Raw genomic sequence first — 20060 nt, 5'->3', positions numbered from 1 at the left:
TTTGGTGCATTACAAAATGTGTTATTTTCTCTGAAAAGCTGTTAAAGGTTGAAAAGTTATCTGATGAAATAGAATAAGTTAAAAATTGAGGATGGATGTTCAATGAAATTTCTGCATTTTTTACAAAACGATCTCATTTAGACTCACTCCTCCGCCATACAAATCAGTCGCCTTGTTAATTCACATTTAGTACCACTAGATGACACTAGAGAGCTACTATTTGACAGTAGCATTCGGGTAGAATAACATAAAATGTTCAAACAGCAATAAAGGGGAACCATATACACTGAAAAATATTATAAAAATAATAATATATAGTGATTAGTCTAAATATAGTTTACAAAACTGTCAAGTAAAAGTAAGGTTGCTGTTTTTTTTTATATTATCCTTTTTCAATTTTCCAAGGGAACCGGATGTCCTGGTTGACATGCCGCGTTGAACCATGGGAAATGTAGTTTTTCTTTTACCATTCTCCAACAGCATTTACGTGCACCCGCTTTCTCTTTGCGTCGGGCATCGTCGCTACCTCACGCATGTGACGTACGCACACTTTCTGTTTGCTTCATAGAGATTCCCCTTCCTTCCTTCCTGGGCTGTTTAGGTAAACCTACGAGGTCGCATCGGTATCGGTGATACCTGGCGGAGTTGGGAATAAACTCAACATTTACATGTTGGCCGCAGCCGTTTGGAGTATGCGGCTGGGGCAGAGAGCGAGAAGCTAAGAGCCTGGAAAGATTGGGGGGAGTTGGGCTCAACCCGGGGAGGAACTTATCGTTTCCATGGCTGTGAAAAGTTAACGTAGGGACGACTGAAAACAATAATAATCCCCCCTCCGCCTGACTTAAGGTAAGAAAAAGCTATTGGCGAGTGTACTTGACTAAGTATAGGGCTATGGGACGGCGTTGGTATTGTCAACCAAGAAACTGAGAAAGACTGCTTTTGTTTACAAGGTTCCCCGGCGTCCTCGTGTCAATGGTATTGTTGATTTTCTGCTACTGTTTGCCCCAGTGGCAGGACACACAGGAGTCCAGTTTGTACACAAATAGTTGTTTAATTCCTCATAGGTCTGTGGAGTTCCTTGAAGTCCCCCTTAATATACACAGCAGGATAACACGGCTACAAATGCATCTCCTTCCTGTCTTTTTTTATATCTCTCCCAGGGGTCTAAAGGGTCATTTGGCAAGGCAGAGCAATAAACCCATGTTCAAAGGTTGCCATTGATTAAAAAATAAAAAAATAAAAATATATGACTGCAAATCTGTATATGTGCCTGAGCTCAGGGGCGAAAAATCCCGGGGGGGACAGGGGAGACAAGTCCCCCCCATTAGTAAAGCTGTCCCCCCCTAGAATAATTTGGGACAGAATTAATAATTTTGGAACAATGCAGTAGTATTTAGTAGTGATGCCCCAAAATGAAAATTTGTGGCCGAAACCGAAATCGAAAATAATAATAAACTAAATAAAATCTCATTACACTTAAAACAAGAGTCATCACCAGAAAAATAACTTGTTATTTGACAATTTTCACCTGTTTCAAGTAAATTTTCACTTGAAATAAGTAGAAAAATCTGCCAGTGGAACAAGATTTATCTTATAAGCAAAACAATCTTGTTCCACTGGCAGATTTTTCTACTTATTTTAAGTGAAAATCTACTTGAAACTTGAAAATTGTTGTTTTTTTCCAGTGATGAGTCTTGTTTTAAGTGTAATGAGATTTTTTTTTTAACTAAACATGAGACATTTTAACTAGAAATAAGACAAATATTCTTGTTAAGATTTTGGGTTTTTGCAGTGTATTATGTCAGATGTGCTGTATTATTGCCACCTTCCGCCTAATACCATTGTTTTGTATTGCTCTAAGAAAGGTCTTCTGCCTGTTTGCGAGATAGAGTTGAAAATGTCAAAATGCTGTATTAAAGGAAGGCTAAAACTTTTATTCCTTGTCCCCCCCTGGATTTATTCTCTAAAATGTTACTGTTTATTGTCCCCCCCAACTATGAAACAGGATTTTCGCCCCTGCCTGAGCTGTTTGATCGAGAATGAGCATGTAGAGGGCAGTCTTTATTCGTGCTGAACTTTTGTGCATATCCACTATGAAGATGAAAGGTGGATAGAAAAGATTGGGCCATTTGGAGCAGAATAGTTTTAGGGGGTTAAAAAAGAAAACATCCTGGACTTTACTATGAAATCAGCTCACATCCTAGCCTCCCCTTCTTCCTTCAGCGTGTCCCTGGAGGATAGGAATGAAATCCAATCTCTCATTCTGGCACCAGTGGTGTCAGCTGCTGAGTCTCTGGGTGCTGCCTTGCAGAAGGACAGGTGGTACTTGGACAGGTGCACCCCTAACAAAGGGTTGCAGTCTCTTGGCTTTTCCTTTTTCATTTCTATACTCTTTGCTTTTGAATCCTTAAGGTTATAATATGTTGAAGTTGCTTCAGTAACAACCTTAATTCTGCATTTATTTTAATTGTATGCTATGTAAAAGCGCTTACTCCAAATAGAGGGCACTTAGATGTTATGTAACCTGGATCTATTTAGGACATTAAGTGTTTGGGGTTTTTTTTCTCTCCACCTTTCACTATGACATATGGCCTTGATAGCTCCAGCTTTAGGCTACACTATAGTATCAGGGTTGATCTTCATTGTTCTGTAAAACCTTAGACTTCTGTATATTGATGTAGCAATTCTACATCAATATACAGAAGTCTAAAGGCTATATTGTTCTCAGGAATTGAATGTGGAAGTTATTTTCTTGACAAACCAGTTCCAGCCTTTACACAGACAAGAATGAGTCATGCTTGGAGCTGTGAATTGATCATTCTCATGGAGCACCTGGTGAAAGCCCAAGTCCAAATGTATGACTGCTTACACTGTAACTGCATGAGCTGCATTGGATTAGTCATGGTTAAGGGCTGACTCACTGCCTTCAAGGCTACAGAAGATGCGTAGAAAAGCATGTGGTTAGATACTTCTCATAATCAGGTTATGCCTGTGCACTTATTTTTCTAGTGAACGCTGAAAACATGGGGGAAAAAAAGATCAGGAAGTGGAAGAGAGGACAGGAAAAGTTTGATGGCTTATTTCAGTAATGTGCAGAGACAGTTGAGCAATGATGAGAGTAGCAGTCACCGCTGTCTTCTGTTTAACCCTTCACTACCTCCCCTGGTAGTCACAAATGGGTTAGCTGTCTTTCTCAATGTAAAAGAACAGGAAATCCAGGTTGAACACGCAGCTCCACATGTTACCTACTGTAATGTATCGCCTGGGAAGTGTTTTTCAATAAACAAACAATCTTCATCCTGCACATATTGTGTCTGACTTCCATCACTAGTCATTCTTCTGGGATTCCATTCACATTAATACGTTTATTTTTTGTTTATTTAAAAAGGATCCCCATTAGTCTTCGCCATGGGAAGACTATTCTTCCTGGGCTCCACACATAGACATACCAAAGATAATAATATAATAATAATATAATAACATAACAATAAAGATGACAATAATCCAACTCAAAAAGGGTGAAAAACTTCACTATAACTTCACTTCACATATCATAATATACTCATAAATTATAATATACTCATACTTCTAAACCATATCCCATAGCCTACAGAGATTTAGAATATAGTTACTATTAATTTATAATATACATACAATTTACACTATAATCACAATATATACCTCGGAGAGATCATAACTTCCTTCTGAACTACAGCCTGCTTCAGTCTTCTTTTAAAACCTGACATCTTGTCGTGAGATGTGTACAGCTCGGGCTCTGTTGAGTTTTATTGAAATCTCTTGAACGCAGCCTTCCAGTTTTTCTCTGCTTGCCAGGCCAGTGCGCATGCGCTCTGCTGACACTCCAGTAATCCGCTGGAGGAGATTGCATCCTCGTCCACTGCGCTCAGGATATCAGCGGGGGAGAATTAAAAGATGGAAAAATGCATAATCGTAGACAGAGCAGCTAAGAGCATACGGTGGGACTGTATCTGAGCGCGATGCACAGCCTCTGTGGGATAGACGATGGTTACACTGTGCGCTGTCTCGGATCCAAGACGACAGCGGGACCGGAGCGATGTCTCATAGTCTGAGACAACAAGGCTCAGTGACGGAAATATGAGATGGACGCAGACAGAAACGGAGCTGGCGGAAGATGAGATTTTCCAATGAGCCCTTCTTATATGAAACCTCTCCTCCAGTTTTTATGCTTCCCACGGTCGGATGTCGCTTCCTGTGCAACACTTTCTCCAGCCTTGCGGACCACGGACACGGACGCAAATCCCTTTTGCAAAGAACCGATACGTTGCAGTGGTGTTAATAGGCTAAATTGAAACGCCTGGGCTGCGTGCATAATCATTGATTATTTATTACGTGGCATTTGCAGAAGATGAGATGTTAAAGTGCGGGTTCATGCAATGTATTCGCCGGTTTCTTGTTCATCTTTTACTTGGTGCATATCATAGCTGAAGCAAATCCCACAGCATTGCTGTGCTTTGAAATTTGCTGTTTTTTAAGTTGATTTGGATACATACTAATGCAAGTCTATCCTCCCTGACAATTAACCTGGAATGACATTTGTCTACATCAGCTGCTTTGTTTTCAGAGACTTGCTATGACATTCTGGCAAGTCCGCATAAATCCAAGCGCAAGTTGATAAAGTAAACTGGCTGGCCGCTGTAGTGGGATCAGACAGAAATTAAGCTGCAGCTCTCAGACAGCGAAATCTGGGGTCATATCCACTCCTTGTTGGCAGAGCATCACAGCATGACACCGAGCATTCATCTTGGCTCTTTAGTTTGAAAGTTCTCTAAGAAACTGGAACACAGTTTAAATATATTCACTCTGATACATCTGTTAAAGTCTTAACACATTTAAAACCCATATAGGTAATTCATGTGAATATTTCTATGTCCTGTAGAAATCTTAAATTCTGTCAGTACCAAAAGTCATGAAATCTGATTTGACATTCCTTCAGGATTTCATGAATTTGTTAAAATATGAGAGAAATGCAGCCGAAGCTTTTAACTGTAAACCTTCATAGCAGCTGCTAGTTAGACTGGGTGTCTGAAAGAGGAGACTTGGATATTTGCATACTTGCAGTTTTGCCAAAACCCCTCCCATGTAATGCAATGCATTAATATTCCCCACGGCCGTGTTGTAAAGTAACTGTGGATATCTTTTGTGAGACTTTCTTCCAACCACATCTGCACCACCATTAATGGTTATAAGCGGTCTTTTGGACGCCTGATTTTGATGTGATGTCAAGACTGATTTAGAAGTGCACATTTGGGGTTGTGTAATTCTGAATCACAGCAAACATAGCCATGGACTCAAGGCTTCCTGTTTTTGCCTGTTTTCTAAGCATGTGCAAAAGAAAGAAGAGTCAAGCATGAGACCTCACAGGCTGGCGAAATGTGACAGAAGGAGCGTGCAAGGAATTATGAGTGGCATTGTGGAAGACTTGGTTCAGAGTATTACAAGATTAGAGTGTACAAGAGAATTAATTAGAGGCCTCTGATTTAGAAAAACAGCGTTTTCTCTTATCTGTATCTAAGTGCTCCATTGGAGACTGTGCTGCATGCAGCAAATGACTGTTTAAGTGAAGAACTCCCATGCATTATGGGGTATGCAGAGTGGTCGGGATATAAGTCTACATGCACCATTACCAGCACCCTTTGAGCACTTTTGATTCCCTGTCCTGTGTGTTGGTTTGTTTGTACCCAAAGGAGAAAATTCTTATCTTGGACTTTCTCGGTGCCCCTCACTTGCAACAACACAGTCCATTATCATCTTTTGTGTTTTAGGGGAAAAAAAGCAAACGGATCCCCTTAACAGAAAGCACTCAGAGACTAATTTCTGATCTTAGTTGTGATGGGGAGCTCGGCCTCGTCTTTAGCTGCAGAGACTGAGTCGGACCATGGCTTTAGCAACACCTCCTATCCCTCTTCACCCCCCGTGGGCTGGCTCAGGAACAGTCACAGCAGTCCTGTGTGGGGTACCACCTTCATCACAAGACAGCAGCAGCACCCACTGCCTCATCGAGAGCGCAGGTAAGAGCTGGCATGGTCTGACTAGCCAGGTTGACAACATATATTTCCGTTGAGATGTCTTGGCCCTGGTCTGGCATGGCTTGGATGTATAACACAGCCTGCTGTCTTCCAACGATTATAATGTTAACGCTGACATCATTCAAGCACAACTCATGCCTGTATTCCCTCAGGTTTATTATGTAGATGATTTCATTGCAAAGTGATGCTTTGTGCTATTCGTTTCAGAAACATGCTCATTCACAGTATTTCTATTAGGAATGGTTACTGGATGAGGGAATTAGTAACTTCCCACCATGGATCACATCAGAGCTTATCTAATCAAAGCCAGCATTTTGGTGTTTGTCCACGATGCACCTAAAATCTGGACTAAGCCGGATTTGAAAAGCAAAATCCCACCTCCTCAAAGCTCAGCTGTACAGTATGTGCTACATTTCAGGCAGTTCTGAGTGGATTGGCTGGATGGATTCATTGACCTCACCTCAGAGAACCCAATGTAAGGGGGAGATCTGTTGGGGAATTGTGAGTTTTGTTTTCATTCTATCATTGGACTTTGTCAAATTTAGTTTTTAGCATTTTAATTATTTTAAATCCTTTTATGTAAAATGGATATAACATCCTTGACAATGATGTTGGCGTACCTGTAAAAACACTGATACTAGTGATGCACCGATTGTTCGGTAACTGAAATTGTTCGGCCGAAAATGGCAAAAAAACACTTTCGGTGTTTGGTGGAATAAGTGGGAAAAAAACCAAACAATTAATAACGGCGTTGTAAAATAAGGAAATAGACTGGCCGCTCCGTCCTGTAACGTTGCGCACTACATAAATCGTTGGCCAACCAAAAACTAACTCCATAAGAATTTTACCTAACATTCACCAGGAGGTGGAACCACAACAACATAATGCTGGGAAATTAAAATTTCTTCATTTTTTTATGTTCAATAAATATTTCTACCTTGTAATTTTGTAAAAGATTTTTTTCTTTTAAAAGCATGCCTAAATCAAATGTATTTGATTAATGCAATGGTGAAAAAAATGGCAAAATAAATGAAAAACTGCTGAAGAACCATGTTCGGTATTGTTCGGTATTCGGCCAAGTGTTTATTATTATTTTCGGTTTCGGCCACAAATTTTCATTTCGGTGCATCATTAACTGATACCGTTCAAATGCACTCACCATCATGATACCAGTGGTTTGTTTTCCTGCAAAAAAATCCCTTACTGCTGCTTTTGATGAAACTCAGCAGCTGAGTGATTGGATTAGTTTTTTACTTGGTCAAACAAAATGTTTCTGGGAAAGACAAGTCATTCATATTTACATGCATTTCTGAGTATTTCACTGCATAAAAAATAAACACTGCGTGGCAATATTCCATCTTTCCACTGAATGCCCTCTAAGTCACAGTCAACACATTGAAAGGTTGTGCTTTGTAGGAAGTTGTGAATGTACAGCTCATCCTGCAGATTTGACTCCAAGTCTCCAAGAACGAAAACAGGCAGCTGATATTGACTGCCTGAAGTGTATTGAAGTTGCTGCTGAGTCACTCAGGGCATCATGGTCTGGTTGTTAGTTATTGATTTTCAGACAGCCGATCACATTTCCCCACAGTGGATGTCATTATTTATTCAGCATCAGTCTCCAGTTGGGCTTTCATCTTTCTTGATTCTTGCCGACGGCTGTCAATGCTTTCCTCGCACTTGCTCTACATTTACCAGTTATTGCTGTCTTGGCTTCCATTGCTTGTTGCTCTAAGATTGAAAAAAAATATATATAAACCGGTGGTTTTGACTCCAGTGGTTCAGTATCGTTCCATTAAACCGCAGCTCCATTTGTGAATGAAAGTTGTGTGTAGCTCATGCTGTCAGTACAGTTTTGCTTCATTCCATCATCTTTCTTTTGGTTCCCCAGAATCTTTTATTGTGTTTGTGCATCTGAGTAGCAACCAGCTTATGCCCCCATCACGAATAAGGCTGCGTCCTCTGTCAGCTGAGCACATCACAGCATAGATACTGTATACACTGCAGCCCGTTTGTGCCTTGTGCTGGAAGACACAGAGGGACACTTGCGCATACATATACTGACATTTGATGCTTCAGAAAGACTGTGTAGTAGCACTTGGAACACCTTTCTCTACCCCCACTCAGCCTCTCTCACACACACACATTCATCCACGCTCTTATGCACATATACACACTGCTGTGTGAGCCTAACGATGTTAGGCAAGCTTTGCTGAGCTGTGACAGAGCATGAAATATAGAAACAACAGAACCCTACGAGCCCAGCTTTTTTCAGCTGTTCTCATGCGGTTTCTTATTTAATAAATTGTCACATAAATATTTTCTCTCCCTTTCCCCCACCCCAACCACTGGGGTTAATAGCTTGGGTAGTTTCAATTATTACCTTTTTGGGGAGTGTTTATGTGCCCTGGATTAGTACCTTGACTTTGAAAGTTTATCCATTATAAAAAGTGATTTATACATCACAGAAACTGAGCTATATGAGCTGCACCGCTTAAAGCTTTAGTCTTCAGTCCTGTCTCAGTTTTAATTAAAACTATTAGTCCAGTTTATAATATAATGAACAGCAGTAAACAATGCCACTGTGCTTCATTATATTTCAGCAACATGCTGCCAGTGTGTTGCATTGCACATAGCCTCAGGAGTTCTGGAGGCCTCAAAGTCGGGGTCTGCCCACTCTTGAGTCAATCCCAGCGTCTCTACTGCCCGGCATGATAGATGATATTGTTTATCGCTGCTCCGTTTCACTTGCTCTCCCCCTTTTTTAATTGGATTAAAACTGGTCCACTTGGGCTCAGCAAACATTGTCGCTGCCTGTGTTTATGTCTGTCTCATTTCAGCATGCTCTCCTGTCCTGTTGCCTCTCTGAAGAAGACAGTGTAGCGTCAGGACGGTGCTCCTAGACTCCAGAATAAATTTGGCATGCATGCTTTGTCTCGCAGCATGGCTTTCTATGGAAAACAGAGCAGTTATGCAGTGCGAAAAAAAAAAAAAAAAGGCACTGCAACTGACATTATTCCAGATTTCCCTGCTCTCGTTGCCATGGAAATCTGTAGCATATGCTCAGTAACCTAATTCCATCAGGCTGTAGATAAGACCGCACATGGAAACCTGGCAGTTTTGCACGTAAAAGGAAAACTGTGAAGATAATAACATTTCTGAGGAAACGTCGTATCAGTTTCTGGTAATTCATGTAAATCTTTAGTGATATCAGAGGAAACGCAGTCATTTAGAGCATCCTCTTTGGCAAGTGGTTTTCGCTACGGTGCCTTGAAGGGTTTAATTTGTCTCATGGAATGAAACTTTACTTTTTGCTTGTAGTTCTGTGTGGCTCTGACCCCCCCAGTTTGAGGTGCCCGCAGGAACTTAAGATTATTACAGCAGTTTCAGAGCTATTCCTCTTCCATCTCTTCCCCTTCTTATCTGATTCTATAGCTTCTTGCCAGCTTCCCTCTTGTTCTTGAGGTGCTCTGCAGTCAGTTAGTTTCCCCTGTTTAACGATTCAAATGTCTGAATATCTCCCTTCCACTGACAGATTCACTTGTCCAAAATGAGAACTGCATGTCAAATATGTACTGCTGGCAAAGCCGGAGGTCAGAGATGCTGCGGTTCCTTTCTCTTCTTCCTTCTTACCATTATTTGAGGTCTCTGTATTTTTGATCCCTTTATCAGGAGAAATGACCGGTAATACATAATTTGGTCAAACTATTGTAAAAATAGAAACCAGACTTGAATTTTATTCCTTGAGCATCAGTAGCACAACGTAACCATTAATTCTGAAGCTTCCTGAAATGTTCCCTCTGATGAATGGGACATGTTTGTTCACTTTTTAGTGTTAATTTTGGTGTATCCTTATCTTTTCTTAGTAAAGCAGTGTCTTGGCCTAAGGGGAATATTTCCGACAAGCTGCTCCTCTGACACCACAACATTCTCTCCTTAGACTTTGTTTTGTCGCTTTATTCAGGCTTTTCCAGTCCTCTTTGTGCCGACCCATGTGACTGATGTGTTACTGTTACCAATCCCTCGTATCACGTCACAAGTTTCAGCATGTCTTAGTAGGAACTCTTTATCTGCTGGTTAAGTCTTGGCTGCACATACTCTGCTCCAGAGAAGTAGTTAGTGGCTCACTTCCACTGTTTTTATCATTGCAAATGAATTCTGCACCTGTCATGGCTGATTTATGAGTTATATAACGCAAAGATACCTTACGTGGAAATGCAAATACATTCTTACAGTTAAGACTCAATTCTGACCTTGACTCATCAGCTTCTCCCAAAGAGATGTATACATGCTTGGTAGGAGTAAATTATTCAGAAAAAAACGGTTCCCTCGATTAAGTGAAAAGAGGTTTTTGCCAGAAAGACTGCTGCAGACAAACTGCATTTATTACTAAAAGAGTAAAATACATTTTCAGTACTCTCCAGTGTGATCAATATTTTATACAAGTGCTTAACTTGCTCCTGTCACTGAAGTATTTTTTGGGTGTGTTCATTGCAGTAGAATGTTTCAACATGTATTATCGTCTCTTACACCTTGTTTAATCTATTGGCACATCAGCTCCTTTAAAAAAAATTAAATAAATAAATAAAAAAATCTTTGCTATTAAGCAAGAATTACCCTTCAGCTGGCTTCATCCATCTGCTCTGCCAGTGGTACGTTTTTAGAAGATATATAGATAGCAGATATAATGACAACACTTTGAAAACTCTGCCTTGCAGCCAGCAGTTATATAAAACGTTCTATGCCTTCTTCTCACTTGTAGATGCACAGCTATTAAACAGCTTTTCAGAGGAATAATAGCAAGCTCTTTTTCTGATCTAATCATTTCGTGTGTCTAGCTTAGAGCTGGGCATTATGATCAGGAAATTATACCTTGCTATTTTCTGGCAAAATGGGCTCATGCTCACAGGAGCACTCTTTAATGGAGAGATTCAATAAAGATGCACTTTTTGCACTTTTCTTTGCCGATTCTGATATTGCTTTTTCTTTTAACAGTCGAACAGCCTGATTATTCTGATTTTCTCTTAAATAATTTGAATCAACCACAAGCAAAATTAACTTTTTTAAAATTAACCATTATTATTAAATTTGTGCATTTAACTGCTTAAGTCAATTGGATATTTTTCTCAAAAACTGCAGCAGGTTTTCAGTGAAACTCAAATAAATATGTGACTCCAGGTTAGTGGTTATAGATATTGGCTCAAAATCAAACTGATAAAATATTATAGGGAACCGCTCTTTGTAGTTAATAGGTCTTTTAACCCTTATAGCCCTTGCTCATGAAAACACCGGCATCAAGTAATAAAAACTAATCTGTTAGATTTAATGTGGGCAAAAAGTTAACATCAAATGTAACACTGATCACTACATTGGGACTTTTAGTATTTTTTTTTCTGGAGCGAAATAACATTTAAAAGATTCTGGTGATGTCAGAAGTATTTCTGTATTGACTTTGTGTTATCTGTTTTTGGCTGAGTTCATGACATTTTTTAAAACCTCATGGAAAAGAGGAAAAGGCTGACTATTCAGTGTCAGGAACTCCATAACTCCTGGGAAGGGTTTTATAGTTTCCATTGCTATCAGTCAAATGCAGAGGCTCTTCTTTTAGTGTTCTGCTAGCTGACATTGTAGCCTGTTAGCTTATAAATCCTATGTATTGAGCATTTTCAACTTGGAGTTGGTGTTCCACGTGTTGAATAAAGTTTGCTGGCCACATTTTTGGTTGTTCTTCCTCCATGGCTTATTTTTTATGTTGCCTATATTACTAGCTTTGGGTGTCCTATACTTCCGTTGAACAAGGTTCACAACAAAAACATACAAGTGTTTCCGATTCCAATGCCAGCATTGGCAATACTCACCAGTCCTGTTTAAAATAAGGGTATTTGGATCTGTGGGTATTTACCCCTATCACCATCTGATGCCACGTAAAAATTCTGAACAGAATCCCAGGTCTTTCTCAATGCTCTAAAAGCTGGCATAAGAAGTTAAGCTTCGCTATACTGCCTCGCTACATCCTGTTTTGAGTCGGCAGGTGGAGAAGCAGTGGGACATGAGTTTTTTTTAACTGAGCTAGCTGTCAAACATCCACTTTATGTTTCCAATATGGCGGTATTTTTTGCTGGAACGCTCAGTATACAAAGCTGTGGTTTCCAGAGGTTGCACAAATATTGAAAAATGTAAAACATGCAATCTTTAATCTGTAATGTATTTAAGGAGCCATTAGGTTAAAGAGCAGAAGACTTTTATGCCGTAGGGGAAGCCAGGAACCACAGCAGCCAAATCAGGAGTTGGCTGCTGTGGTTCCATCAAAGCCAAGTTTATCAAATGTTTCTCGACACAAGAAAGCCTCAGCAGTAACGGGCAAAATTGTAGAATTCAGTGTCTTGGATAATCATTTCCTGTCAGTCAGTGAACATGTCCTAATTGACCGTTAGGTCGTGGTGCAGTCGAGTGGGTCAGAAATCCATCTCTGAAACTGCTCTTCCCAAGCTACATGAGACTGTGACTGAACATGTGTCATGTAATCTAAAAGTAGTGCTGGCAGTCGGCTTTACGACAGATGTTTGGATTTCTGATATGACGTCTGTCTGGTATCGGATCAGTAGCCGACTGCTACTGCTATCAACCTATACACAAAGCTCAGGTAGCAAAAGGGAGAGAAAAAATGGTAATATGAACATCCCCTGCCATTTTGTGTTTTCTCGTTTGGGAAAAAAATAAAATAATTATATATATATATATATATATATGTGTGTGTGTGTGTGTGTGTGTGTGTGTGTGTGTGTGTGTGTGTGTGTGTGTGTGTGTGTGTGTGTGTGTGTGTGTGTGTGTGTGTGTGTGTGTGTGTGTGTGTGTGTGTGTGTGTGTGTGTGTGTGTGTGTGTGTGTGTGTGTGTGTGTGTGTGTGTGTGTGTGTGTGTGTGTGGATATTTCTTGCTGCTGTGCTCAAAAAAATCAGATTTCTCAATTATTTATTGGCCAGCCAGAGCCAGTCAAGCTGATAATCGGCCACTATCAGTGAATTTTAATCTTCATTGAAAAGTAGTCACAGTTTATGTGACGCCATTTCTAATGGTAGTTGGTCTTTTTTTGTAGGCAGACAAATGTGCTAAGGTTGCAACAATGACAGCAAGTAACCAAGTCACATAGAGATTATCAGTATAAACTGTTTTCTCTTTTCTTTGTATGTTCTAGGATTAAAGAAAGTCCTGATAAATAGATCAGAAGATTACCCAGCATTTCTGAGTCTAGTTTACTCTGAATTTTACTGTCTTGTCTGGGATTTTCAGAACTGCACTTGTTTGAGGTTGTACTGAGGATTTTTGAGATAATGTTCTCTTATTATTCCACCCACTGCATATGATCTGTCAGTTGTATATACAAAAAAAAAAGCTTCAGAAGAGCTGCTTATATGCCCAAATGTAGAGCTGCAAGCTGAAGTGGTGCATGAAGGGGTTTTTATTAAATGGCTACATGTCAGTTCATGTAAAACTTGCTTGATTGTAGATAGTGGCACTGGTTCTCCAAAACAAACAATTAATGTCAAATGTTTTCTTTGATAGTTTAAGGCCTGTTCCAGTTTATCAAACTAATTTCCTGTCAGGTGAGCGAGAAAGTTTGGCTCTGTGTCTGAACTCGCAGGAGCCACGTCTCCCAGTAATTATATCTACAAATATTTCAGACAGTTTCAACCAAAGCTGTTCGGGCTTGTTGGTTGCTGTCCTTTTGGGGGAAAAAAAGACAAAATAAAAAGCATTCCCCGGGCACCGTGCAAATGGCAGCCCACTGCTCCTAGTTTGACTAGAGATGGGTTAAATACAGAGGAAGAATTTCCCCATTGTGTGATTACTAAAAGGAAAAATGTATTTAAATTTTATTTATTTATTAACGTTATCCAACTTCTTCAAATAAAACAAAAAATGCTTAAGTAGGATACACCCAGAAGCTTCAGAAAACATCTAGAGGTTTGAATTAGAAATGTAATACTTTTTTATTGGTGTTTTGATATTCTAAAATCTGACCAGGGAATAAGATCAATATTGGCCCCTGATACCTGTTGGTAATTAAAATAATTACTAAACTGCCTCCCAGCTATCAGCTTTCTGCTCAAACTGATACCATGTTAGCTGAACTGTCAGACTTGGTTTTTATGTCCTGCTGATGTAGAAGTTTCTCAGACACAAAAGATCCAAGTTGATAAATCAGAATCCATGTCAATGAGTTTAAGTCTTGTCAGAGGCTGAAAATAGTTTATTTTGATTTAGATTTATTGGCCTATGTGATAACATTTATTACCATTTGCTGGTCAATATGCAAGGAGAAGAATGTTTCGTTTTTTTTCTGCTGTGTTCTTATAATTTGTTCTTCCATCTGTTAGAAATGTATTTTACTTAGTCACAATCACAATTCTATGCATGTGCACTTTTTGTTTGCAGTTGTTTGTTTGCTTTTAATTTGTCTTGCTATGTACTGTTTGGCTTTCATTTCATGGTGAACATTCCGCATATGCTCTGTACAAGCACCAAGTTACAGTTCCTGACTCTTTCTGTACACTAAGTTGTTTTCATACCGCAAAGCTGACTCACTGTCTTACTGAAATTCAAGCAGCATGTTTAGAATTTCACTTGTAATCGAATTGTTACAAGATCATAGTTCATTGGGAAACATGAATATATAGCATCCTGCTTCTGTAGGTCAATGGATTTTATGTTTTACACAGTTTTCATTGTAAAGTCTTTATGGAGCTTTGTTTTGCAAAAATGACAAAGTGTCACAAAGACAAACGAGGGGTTGTGTGACACGTGGTGTACACCCAGATAGCAAAAGATGTTAAATCAATGTTGAATTATGGTCAAAAAAGAATGATTTTTGGTTAAGGTTGGGGATTGATTGTGGATCAACCAACAATCAATCATCCAATTCTAATGCCAACCTGTAATCAATGTTGAATCTACGTATTCTGTTTGTCACGGACCAGGCTTCAACGTGGCTACAACAAGGCCAAAAGTTTTGCTAATTTGAAAATAAAATTTGAACCTGAAAATTCTTTTTTACAGTTTCAATTTTATTTTTTTTTCAGTATCAGATCTTTTTTTCAGTTTCAAATCTTTTTATTTCAGTTTCAAGTCTTTTTTTCAGTTTCAAATCTTTTTTTTTCATGCCACGCCCCTCTCAGTTGATGCCACGCCCCCCACGCCAGATCGGGGCCAAAAGTCTGAACCTGAAAAAAAAATTTGAAACTGAAAAAAAAAAGAAGTGAAACTGAAAAAAAAGACGTGAAACTGAAAAAAAAGATTTGAAACTGAAAAAAAGATTTGAAACTGAAATAAAAAGATTTGAAACTGAAATAAAAAGATCTGATACTGAAAAAAATAAAATTGAAACTGTAAAAAAGAATTTTCAGGTTCAAATTTTATTTTCAAATTAGCAAAACTTTTGGCCTTGATTTGGCTCCATAAAACAGGGATTCACTGTTTCTGCCTAACCATATTTCAATGTTGATTCACTCATATTTTGCTATCATGGCAATGACTGACAAGCCATCGGTCAAATAATATCCCTGATGTGCTGACTGACTCCTTTTTATATATTGGCTGAATTATGAAGAATTAATTGTGTGACATGTTGTCAGTTTGTTAGTGTTTATATTAGAATGGAACCAGATTGTGTCTGTACACGATACACAGTACTGAGTATTGAACAAATCTCAAATAATTTTAGACTTACATGTATTAGTTAGTTACACTTCATCTATAAGGAAGTAAGTAGCTTCCAGTTTGCTTTTTTTTGGTGTCCATTAAATGAGTAAAGCAGAAACACTCTGCCTCCCCTGGCCAAGGAAGGTACCACACCTTCTCCTCGGGCCCCGGGCTGAGAGCCAGCGTTGGAATGGCAGTGCTAATGACTGTCGCACAAAGGCCAAATGTCTCACAGTGAAGCAGGGAGAAACTGGCAAGATTCAGAACACTTAATCTCTCAACGGTTTAGTATGCAGAATGAATCCAAGTACTCAGCAATAGGTGGCAGGCTCATTATTAAATGTAGTTTTATAGTATTTCATAAAGCTCCACTGACAAGTATCATATGAAGGGTTGTTTGTCGTCTATAGCTCTTGTTTTGGTCAACCTATCTTTCTTGCGCTTTTCTCAAAAGTCTTATAGTTTCCTCATAGACTTGTGGAAGTCAATTTACCTTGCAACCTTTCTCAGGTAACTTTACTCCTTTTAATATTTATATTATTTTCTGCTGCAACTCTGATTGTTTTGCACTTGGTAAAACATTTTCCAGGGTTCAATGATGCTCTTAATAAGTGAATTTAGCCGTTATTATTGGAAACCGCATGGGCAGCCGTTTCGGTTGTGAGCTGCTGGCAACCTGCCCAGGTCTGCGACACCAAGGAGCTGAAGTGGGCGTTTTTGGAGCACCTCCACCGAGCACTAGGCCAAGGACAAAACTTGTATGGATGCGTTTTCAGTCAGTATGCATGCTTTTGCATCCTGCTTTGAGTGAGGGGAGCATGGACATTGAAAACATCCTTTTAAGTGGGCTCCAGGGATCACTAGCTAGTAGTTCCTCTTCTGCTGCAGGCAAGTTACTTAACATGCAAAGGTGTTTCGTGTTTATGCATTCATAATAAATCCTTCTGATCACATGTCAGTTACACGAAAGGTCCTCATTAGAGAGAGTGCTAACGATTATACCAAGTATTTAAAATAAATCCCTTGTGCCTGATCAACGTATTTAAGAAGCTCTTACATCTGCTGCACACAAAACAATGGATTTGTGATCCCTGTGCTGCAGTGAGACCCAAATCCCTGGCTTTTAGAACATCTCAATGCGACTGCCAGATAGATACTATGACTTTGCTCTCTTGCAGGAGATGAAATAGACCTGACAGTTATGAAAATGTCCACAGGGCAAAAGCTGTCATCAAGCATGAGGTGGTGACACTTGCTGTTGTTGTTCTCATTGCTGTTTGCAGTCCTCAGATAGGCAGGCCTGTGGAGAGCCAACCACGGTGCAAACATGTGCCATCAAAGCTAGCATGGGGCTGCCACTTAATTCAACCACATCTGACTGAAATGCCGAGCGTGCACAGAATGTGTTGTATTCTTGAGACACAGATCAAGTACATTCACAGTATACTTGAAGAATTTGAGTTGTTTTAGGGCCAAAACAATTCTCTTTGGGTTTTGCAGTCATGGCAAATGGTGTTGTGGAATAAAAGACTAGGAACTAAGATTCGTCATTCTTTATTTATCTGTTCAAACTGGTCTTTTGTGTTTTACTTTTTGTTATCATTGGAAGAGTGAGTTTCCACCTCACAGGAAGGGGTCTGCTTTATGTTGGAGTGCTGAGTTTAGCTCAAGAAAATGAATGCAGGTCTTATGGCCCCTACCTTCAAGCACTGGGACGACTACTTCAGTAAGTCTTCATACAAAAATGTGGGTTTTAAGTAAAAAAAAAAAAAAAAAAAAGCAACTATCAGTTTGCTACATCTATGGATAAATATACCTACATCCTGGTATAATCATGAGCAGAAACTCCAGTGGGAAAGAATTGCAGCTCTCTCTGCTGTCATTGTCCTTTTAACGTCAGGGAGGAGAGCTGATGAGACGAAAGGACAAAGCACTGGCAGCAAGATGTTATCTAAAAGAGGTTTCCCCTGGGTTCTGAAGATTTTCCTGTTTTGAAAGGGTTTAATGGAGTTGAACCAAGGACAGGCAATTGGCCATGACACATGACATTGCAGTGGGGAAAAATGGGACCGGTCCTGTCCAACTAGACTTCATTCTAGTTGTATTAATTTGTTAACCGTCAGATTCTTTTTAAACACATACACTGATGTAAAAATCAAGATAAGCAGCCACAAAGTTTGTCCTCATATTAGCATTTATTTATTCGCAGTATAATTTTCCAATCTGAATAAAACAAAAAGGATACTTTTAACCAGATGCTCAGACTCTGGACCTCGTATGTCCCTGCAGGATCAATGTGAAAAGCACTGCAGTATTCTAGCTCTTAGCACCTCACATTCCACTTTACTGAAATTCCCAAAGTACCTTCCCCGTGTTGGTGTTCACACATGAACAACTTGAGTGACAGTGACATTTATGGACTTGTCCAGACGGCAACTCTGTCTGCCCTCAGGACTATGCTTTTTTTTTTTTTTTTTTAATCCCCCATGCAGAGTTGGACGTGTCCAACTGGGCTGCTCTCCCTCCAAAGGCCCTAATATACCCACCGTCAATAAGTCAGATTGACTGAACTGCAGGCACACAGAATTAATTGCGCACACAAGTCAATCCACAATAGGGGGCTGCTTTGGGTTTATATTTTTAGGAATAGGAAAAGTGTGTATTTATTAATTACAGTAGTTTATGGATGTATGTTTTATGTACATACATAGCCATCCCTGTTATCAGTTACAATCATTTACAGTCTTGGGTATTAAGAATGCTTTTTAATAGGTTGTAAGGCAGTGTTTTTTTGCATACATATTTTTATAGGTTATTATTTGGCTGGGTTATTTTATTAATATGAGCTAGGGCTGCACGATTAATCGTTAAAAAAATCACAATCTCATATTCATGCTTGAACGCAATCCCATTTCCAAATGACGACGATTTAAAAAAAAAAAAAAAAAAAAACTTTTTTTTTTTTTTTTTTTTTTTTTTTTAAAGATGGCTGCATAAAAAAGGACTAGGCCTATGTTCTAGGTTGTTGTAGTCCTGTCATGGTCAACTATCATGTTGTCATGTTTGTTATATTTTGTTAATGATTGTGGATTACATTTGGAAAAACATCTACCTTTCTCATCACCTGACACATATTGCACATAAATATTGTTAAAATTGTTATTCTTAAAATTATTTAAAGACAAGAGAGATGTTTATTGTTTTTATGTTCAAGGTCAGCTGTTACAGCAAAAAGCAGCCAGAGGAATAATTTGTTGCCTCAGAACTACAGGATCTGTCTTTCTGAAAGGGTGTTCAACTCGGGGAGGAACAAATATTGTTCAAAATTGTTATTATTGTTTCAATTATTCAAAGGTTTGTGTAAAGAGGACAAGAGATGTTTATTGTTATTATATTTTTGTTCAGCTGTTGCAAAGTTAAAGTAATAGGTGCAATAAATTTTATATTGGAAAAAAATCGTGAGAGATTCGTGATCTCAATTCTAAGCAAAAAAATCGTGATTCTCATTTTGTCCAGAATCGTGCAGCCCTAATATGAGCTTAACAATTCTAAAGGTCACTGTGGTTTTCGGTGCTTAAAAAAAGTGTATACTCTTTTTGTTTTGTGTCCCCTTGTAGAAGAGGAATTATTTCTCCCACTAGTTCAAATGTTCTGCCGACAATAAACTATAACATCAGAAAAGTGAAAATAAACAAAGTAGCCTGAATTTCTCCCTGTGCTCTTTACACAAGCTGAGCCCCGTTAAATGTATCGACGGGAGATGCATTAACTTTCCCTTGCATGAATGCATGGATGATTTCCCTTTTGAAATATGCCAGATTCATGAATGCTGCCAGAATTTTTTGTCATTTCTGCTAAGTCCATCCAGGGATGGAATTGACATGACCTTAAAAAGCCTCCATCTACCCAGCATTAACATTCACTGGGTAGGGAGGAAGGTGCAAATATTAAGTGGAAGAGATCCCGTGTGTTTTTCCCATTCTAATAAGTGTCAGTCAGTGGGACTCAAGCCACGCTGGCCTAATACTCTGAGGCAAGCAGCCTCCTCTCCTCTCCTCTCCTCTCCTCCCCTCTGGCTCCTCCTCTCTGTGTGCTGTCTCCCTGGCTCTAATCAGGTGGCCATTGTGTATAGATTTACTACTGCCAGTGCCCCCCAGGAGGGAGATTTGATTTTTTTTCTTTCCCTGGACTGGCTAATCTTTCCCTTTCAAACTGTTATTTTCAGCTCAAATTCCATCTTCTCCTCTTGCAGTCTCCAATATTTTTTTTTCTGTGTACTATTCCTGAATATAATA

At 39.2% G+C, this 20060-nt stretch overlaps 1 protein-coding gene across 3 annotated transcripts in view; it reads left to right on the top strand.

Annotated features, from left to right (window-relative positions):
* The first annotated feature begins 571 nt into the window (after positions 1-571).
* Positions 572-20060, top strand: part of capn15 (calpain 15) — a 51888-nt gene continuing 32399 nt past the window's right edge. For 2 of the 3 annotated variants that reach the window (XM_061708429.1, XM_061708428.1), the window contains exon 1: positions 3884-6050. In XM_061708429.1, the coding sequence (XP_061564413.1) occupies positions 5872-6050 (179 nt within the window). In that variant the 5' untranslated portion in view covers positions 3884-5871. Of the gene's footprint in view, positions 847-3883; positions 6051-20060 lie in introns of those variants that run through there. The other variant, XM_061708430.1, reaches the window with a different exon arrangement.

The sequence above is a fragment of the Cololabis saira genome, chromosome 19 (genome assembly GCF_033807715.1).
Source record: "Cololabis saira isolate AMF1-May2022 chromosome 19, fColSai1.1, whole genome shotgun sequence".
Classification (NCBI taxonomy): Eukaryota; Metazoa; Chordata; class Actinopteri; order Beloniformes; family Belonidae; genus Cololabis; species Cololabis saira.
This window is presented reverse-complemented; position numbering and strand designations above follow the sequence as displayed.